At 39.2% G+C, this 7,500-nt stretch overlaps 1 protein-coding gene across 1 annotated transcript in view; it reads left to right on the forward strand.

Annotated features, from left to right (window-relative positions):
• Window positions 1-7,500, forward strand: part of plxnd1 (plexin D1) — a 90,756-nt gene that overhangs the window by 30,738 nt on the left and 52,518 nt on the right. The window contains exons 9-10 of the mRNA XM_058388718.1: window positions 1,632-1,730; window positions 7,297-7,389. Coding sequence (XP_058244701.1) covers window positions 1,632-1,730; window positions 7,297-7,389 — 192 coding nt within the window. The remainder of the gene's footprint in view (window positions 1-1,631; window positions 1,731-7,296; window positions 7,390-7,500) is intronic.

Raw genomic sequence — 7,500 nt, forward strand, 5'->3', positions numbered from 1 at the left:
ATCATCCGGGTACCTTAAGTGCACTTCTTCTTGTTGGAACACTACTCACACTATTTATGCTATAAGTATGCTCTGTGTAATTCCAATCAATTCGATTCAGCTGGACTCTATTCTGTTCTATTCAGTCAGAAGCTTCATTTTTGAGAGTCAGTCAAGGACAAGGCAAAGCATTTTAATAGAGCTCATAAAACACAAACACACTCATCCCTCCTGTGGCTTACAGACCTGCTTAATGCCATAATATTCCATTTTTAACAGCCACTTGGCTGTTTGAATGGTGTCCAAGCGCATTCTTACTGTTCTCTGGGACACTGGTTGAGTTTGATGGGGCCCAGTGGAGCACATATGTTAGTGAGCGGACACAACATGAAGCCATTTAAACAACCTCAGACCAAGAGCAGGGAGAATCTAGGCTCTGAAAAGTGTTTACAGTTTAACATTTACTCCTCCAATTTTCAATCATTTTGACCACGTGAAGTGAGTTTATGCCTACATCTACTTTCACGCATACTGTAACCTCAGTATCCAAAAGGAAATCGTTTGCTGCGATATTGGCATTTATTCCATTCAGTATGGGATAAAATTCTAGTTTTGGCTAAAATTCGTAACTCTTTCTGACCTCTGACTAGGAAAAACAAAAACTCATGATACAATTCCTACTTCTCATTCCTGAGTTGACTTGAATAGGTCGCTCAACACACAGAAACACTGTATTAGTGTGTTGTGAGCAGTTAAATATGTATCTATCATCACAGCTAGCTAGTTGGCTTGTTTCTAATAAAAGACAAACATGGAAGCTTCCACATTTTTTTTAACCCATTTTATAGCACAAACATACAGAGATCGAGAACTCACACAACTCACAGTCTGTCTATTTTGTGAAGACAGAAAGGATGTCAGAAATACCAGAACAGGTCAGAAGACTGGAATGCATGAAAACAGAAAAAAAAAGATGGCTATGGTCCAGCTAAACAGTCATGAAGGTTATAAAAGCCATAGGCATATCTAAATAAAAACAGAGAAAACCCAGGCTCCATGGCACATTGAAACCAGATCCTTGACTAAGCAACGTCAAAAGGAAAAGCTGCCAGAGTTACAAAGCATCAATTAACAGTTTCAGACTAAACCAAATGAAAAGAGAAAATGAGAGAGTGAGAGGAGGAGTGTGAAGGCCTGGTGCTGATTCACAGACCTAAAAACGTATGACCTCATCCTAGCCGCGGCTATGTTGTTTTTAGCGACCACAGCATCACCTTAAAAGCAATTTAGCGTCTTTGTTGCCACCACTGCTACCTTGATTTCCTCTCTCCAGCTGAGGATGGTGGTTTTAGTAGTCAAAGGATGGGTGTAGTGACTCGTCCGGCAGGTCAGACGCTGTGTAGGCAGATGTCTCCAAAACGTCTTATGTCACTTTTCTTTTCTCGGGCTCCATTGTTCATTCTGGGCATTCTTTGTTCCATTCTTCAGATAAGGATGTTTTTACAATGATCTACACTTTTTCCTTTTTGGCCAACCTCACCCCCTTAGACACACACAGCCAAACAGGAAGGTGGGTGTATTTATGGCAGAGGAAACACGGATGTCTATTGTTTAACTCTAACTCTCGGTTCCTGTGTCTTCCTGTTACCCAGAACGCTGAAGACTGTCCCAAGATCGTGGAGATGGAAATCTCCCCATGGCCCACGGGGATCACTCAAGATATCACGCTAAACCTCAGCAAAGTGGAGCAGGTAGTGTCCCTGGGGTTCATTTAAGCCTGACGCGCAGATTTCTCTCACACACTGGAAAACCTTCTACAATGCAAAGCTATAATCTTTTTTCTGGGTTTTCTTTCTAGGCAATCTTGATGTGAAATTCAGTTTAGTGTCGGATTTAGAGGATTCTTGAAGTTCAAAGTCTATATGGGTTTCATACACCTTAAATTGTTGATTAATGCAGGACTTGCATTAGACGTAAAAAGCAATTTTTTATACCGTAAAATATATTCTGATTGGTCAGAAGGTGTTGATTCATTTTCAGTAAATTGTAGAGCTTGTATTAATTAATACAATAATTCCTTAATAGTGTCATGCTATCTGCTATTTTAGACCAATTTCTCTGGTATGAATGGAATCAAACTCTCTGGGACATGCGATTATTGGAAAATAATCAATTTTAAGGTGGTGACTGACACCACTTCACGGTGTGTGATTAATTTCTTATAACATCACATCCTGTTGTGTGTTACAGCTACCTTATTTCACTTCATTACACCTATTGTAATTAGTTTCAGGAGTTGACGTTAATTTGGTGAAGTTCATGCTTAATTTAACTCGTTGTGATACCATATTAAGATCAGTTTCAGTGTTTGGGAGGAGCCACAGTGGCTTAGTGTTTAGCTCAGTTGCCTTGTTCACAGAGCACCACCTCCACCCTTTGTGCATGAAGTTTACATGTTCTCCCTGTACTTTGGGGGTTTTCTGTAGCTACTCTGGTTTCCTTCCACAGTCTAAAGACATGTGTTGTAGGCTGTTTGGCATCACTAAATTGTCTATAGTGTGTAAAGGGATGTCTGAGTGTGTGATTGTGCCCTGTGATGGGTTGGTACCTTGTCTATGGTGTCCTCCACCTTGAACCCAGAGTCCCCAGAGATAGACTCCGGGCTCCACGTGACACTGTGTAGGATAAGCGGCACAGAAAATAAATGGATGGATTAATTTTTTTAACATTTTAAGTAAAAATGAATCAATTTTCTAAATATATAAATAAGCTTCATACATGCTGTATCATATTTAATCACAATAACTCTTTACTTTCGATACCTAACAGTATATAAGAGCAATTATCAAAAATGCATCCTAAAGATTTTCACTGCTTATCTGTGTGACGGTTCTATCAGTTTATTTCTGTCTTTACCCAAGTATAGATTTTTATAGATGAGTTTTATACTCGCTCGCAGCTGAATCTCACACGGGCTTCCAAAGCCATTTCCGAGTGATCAGACACACGATGCGATGGTGATGATGATAATGTGCAAGTGCGCAATTTAATCACGGAATATCTGAGTCTTAGGCATCAGGTCACATTCTGACACATCCTCCAGAAAAATCTATGATGTGTGAATTGAGACGAGAGCTCCGTTTAGAGTCGTGCACGCTCGAATTCTCCTGCCTTTCACTCTCACTTTATACCGCTTAACACCACTGACATTGCTATGATGAATTTCAATGAGGTCTGTGCATGTCTTCGCCCATAAAACCTGGACTACTTCTTATAAATGAGACGTCTTGTTTAGAGAAATGGACCTGGGACACCCACATGCTGCAAAATCATACACACACACGGTCACAGGGTCAAGAAGACTATAAACGCTTTGCTCTGGCTGACCCAGAGTCAACTACTTAGAGTCAAACATAGCACAAAGAGCTAGCACAGATATTTAAGACAGACATGGAAATCCAACCTAAAACCACAGCCTGGAATATAATTTCCTCGTCAAACCGCTTCACCCTAACGTTAATATCTGCAGTCTGGGTCACACACATCTGAGTTTGGATTAGAAATGCTGTTTGGAGAGTAGAATTAGCCACGTGTGGGTTCCAATGGAATGCTTCATCGTAACCAAAAATGCCATGTCACTTAATGATCACTTAAGCTGAGCTACTGCATTCTCATTCTTTAGGGGTTTGGACCACACATACCATTTCAGCTCTTCCTGCTGATCTCATCTGGTTTCTTTCACACTTCTTTCATAATGCACATATGCCTACAAAGACGGACTCTGTCTCCCATCAAGCACCTGCACTCCTACATGCACAGTCACCATCGTCCTGATTGTTTCCCCTTAGAAGCACCTTTATTTCAGTTCCTTTGCGAAGGATACGTTCTGTTCTTTCTGCCTTTCGATATTTTAATCACCAGGTTTTTGGCTTTCCATGATCCCTGTTCTCTCTTGCCTAGCCTGTGCAGAAACTGTTCTAACCTGCACTTAGACCACGATGTTTTTGGTTCTGATGTTGTTCACCGGTATCTTTTTACATCTACTCCTATTTTTCTAATCAGCTTCCTAATAATTTGACCATTTTTGTGACCTCCTCACTTGCGTCCAACCTCTAAGCATCTGACACAATTACCATTACTATAGGTTGTGCATCAAGTCTGTATCTTTGGACTACCATATGCTCCATTTGCTGAGATCTAATTTGTATAGAACTTTCAGCAGTACATACTGGCATAAGGCAGCGCTACAGGAACCCAGATGTAGATCTGGATCTCTAATGAGTTAACCAATCTCCATGAGATGAGATGACATCAGGAAGGAACTTTGAGAGAAACCAGATTTCGAATGAGAGTTTCTCAGTGGGATTAGAAATCATTGAGGTGTAAAAGACAAGTTGTATCAAGTGTGTTATGAGGAGTACACTGTCAATGAGAGTCCTGGGATGAGTACAAGAAAGTCTTTTAATGATTACAGGATCCAGGTAAGATTATCCACTGAAAAGGGGGGGGGGGGCAGAAACGTTGGGAAGTGTAGGACCATAAAGCAGTATGTGAGTCATATGAAGACTGACTCATCTGGCAGAATTATGCTCTTTCCTAATATTATAAAATATCTAAAGGGTAATATTGTGGCCAAATCTGAAAACAGCATCATGTGTGTCCTTCTTGTTGGAGCCAAATTTATAACAGACCAGACTTATTTACAAGACTTTAAAATGCTAGTGGACAAAAAAAAAAAAGTTCTCTCTGTCTGAGGAAAACCACCTAATATTTTCTTTACTCTTCGTGTTAAAAGTTTTATTTTTGTAGCTTCCTGCAGCCAAGTTAAGCTAGCTACAGGAAGTGCGTGTAACTTAATAGCTAGCATCAAATAGGTCGATTTAGTAGTAAGTAAACAAATGTAACACCACAGCATGCTGAAAGTAATAACACATGATGGTATTTAAGGGAATCCTAAACACGATGCAAATAAAAGTTTGGTTAAAAATCCAACATAGCTTCAAGCTTCAGCAGTTCCATCTTGGAATTTTAAGGTTTTGTGAGTAAAAAAAAAAAATACATTATTCACAGTGTCATTAGGCAGACCCCAGGGGTTGGATGCAAACACAGGTTTATTTGAACAGAAATGGTCACAAAAATAGGGATAGGCAAAAGTATCGGAACATCCACACAACTACAGTGGCTGTAGTCAAAAGTATTGGGGCGGCCATTGAAAACAAGAAAAGACAAAAGTATTGGGACCGTGACCAAACAAAACAAGAAAGGGCAAAAGTATCGGGGTAGGGACAAAAAATTAAAAAAAACAAAACAAGACAAAAACATGAGACAAAAACGCAGCCCAAGAATCAGTCAAAGTTCAAAAGGGATATTAGAACGAAATAGGATCAAAATTCAAGAAACGTTAGCGAAGCCAAAAAAACGTAAAATCGCAGAATAACAAACAACTGCTTAGTAACGTCACAGAGCAATGGAACTGAGCGTATACCTCAAAATAAGGAACAGAAACCACAAGGTATATAAAAGGAGGCAAAACAAACATACATAAAAGGAAACAGGTGCACATTATTAAAAACTTGGGTGACTATAAACATGGTGGTTGCTAGGAGTTGGAGTCTGTAGCGGGCCATGTTTTTGTCACCTTAAATGGAGCCTGTGATGTTACGAAGATAAAAATATAATATAATATAATAATGTCCTTTCACCTGAATTCATGTCACGGCTCAATATCTTAAAAATATCCATAGACTTGTTAGTTGTCACTGTATAATTCTCGAGTTTGATGCACTTCTATGAAACGCAACAGACATTAAAAGCACAGCTCCAGATGTTTAAGAAAAACGTGTCTGACTCTATACATACAATATGATTCCAATAAAGCAATCTTAAAACACCTCGTGACTCCACCGCTTGAGACTAACTCACAATAAGTACGTCTTTCTGTATCCATAATCCCTTCCATGTCTCTCTGTGGAGGTCTTGGCCTGTGCCGAATTCATAAGTAGGCTTATGGTTTCCAGATGGATTCCTGCAGTGGAATGAATTACATTTTCCCATGTCTCAGAGGACAGAATGTAAATGCCCGGGTGAAATCTGTTCACCATGGCTTTTGATCTTAACATTTGTGTGTATGTTCGAATCCACGCAGAATTAGCTGTAGAGCAAGCCTGAAGTGTTTAATGGAGCAAGGTAGGGAATAAACCGGAATGTGGGCAGATTAAGAAGATCCGAAGATCCGAATATCAGCAGGTTCAGGAAACATACAAGTCCTACAGATCTTGTGCAAGGAAGCTTTGAAGTTGCTGAAGAGACACAATATAAGAGCTAATAGACGAGCCGGACAGAAGGATTCAATTAGAAACAGAGACGTCGCGATTATGTTTGTTGCCTTGGGAAATTTGGAATGAATGGACTGGTTGTTGTTAGTGGTGTTAGCAGTGATATGATTATCTTGTGCTATCTCGATCAGGAGAAATTCAGCCACAATACTTTGTCCTTTCTAAAGTTACCATCTCATTTGAGCTTTAAAGGCAGCATTTCATTTCGAAAATAAAGATGTAGATCAGGAAAGAGGATGTTGCGGAAAAGGATCATTTGGTGAACATCTTGTTTTCTGTCTTGTCATGTGCTGAAATGGATTTGCTGCTTTAGGGAATTGTGTCCTGAACTGGCGTTGTCCAGGTTTGGATAAAGATGTGCTGTCATTACAGTGAGCTCACATGGATCATCAGTATTTATAGAACGTTGACTAACCCACAAAATATTCAGACCAGTAACAGAGGGACTGGTAACAAAAGCAGGATTGTTACAGTAGAGTTAAAATTAGCTAATAATAATAATTATTAAAATAACAGCGGAATCCAATTCTATCGTAGATTTTTGGATTTATTTGTCCTTCATGAGCGTCCTTGTTTATTTTTGTAAATAATGAACACAAAAGTGATCTGATTTTTTTTCTTCTAATTATTTCTTGACACTTACTTATACCGTATATATGACACGGTATTTTTTGAAATTACATTAAATGTTGTGGAACATCAGTAAATGAAGTTCCTGTTATGTTAAAACAGCCGTAAACGGTTTATGTTACTAAATAAATATAACTAATGTTTTTAGGAAAATCACAAAGCTCTCTGTCCACTAGACGGACTGTAACAAAGAGCTAGTTTTTATTTTATTAAATAAATAAATAAATTTATTAATTAATCCGATCCGATCCTACAGACGAGCTACTGTTGCTCACGTTGCTGAAGACTTTCTGATAGAAAGGTGTAAGGACATTTTAAATCTGTGTGTGTGTGTGTGTGTGTGTGTGTGTAGGGCACTGAGCTGAACTGTGAGTTTGGGAATGGACAGTACTATGAGGCACACTGGCTGGATGGACAATCAGCTGTGCAGTGCAGAGGAGTGACAGTAAGGACAGCCAATCCAATCACATCACTCACATCATCAGCATATATGGCACAGAATCAACCAATCAGAGATCATCTCACATCAATCAGCGATATTTACTGTATTTGTAAT

Source organism: Hemibagrus wyckioides, linkage group LG05 (assembly GCF_019097595.1).
Source record: "Hemibagrus wyckioides isolate EC202008001 linkage group LG05, SWU_Hwy_1.0, whole genome shotgun sequence".
NCBI lineage: Eukaryota > Metazoa > Chordata > Actinopteri > Siluriformes > Bagridae > Hemibagrus > Hemibagrus wyckioides.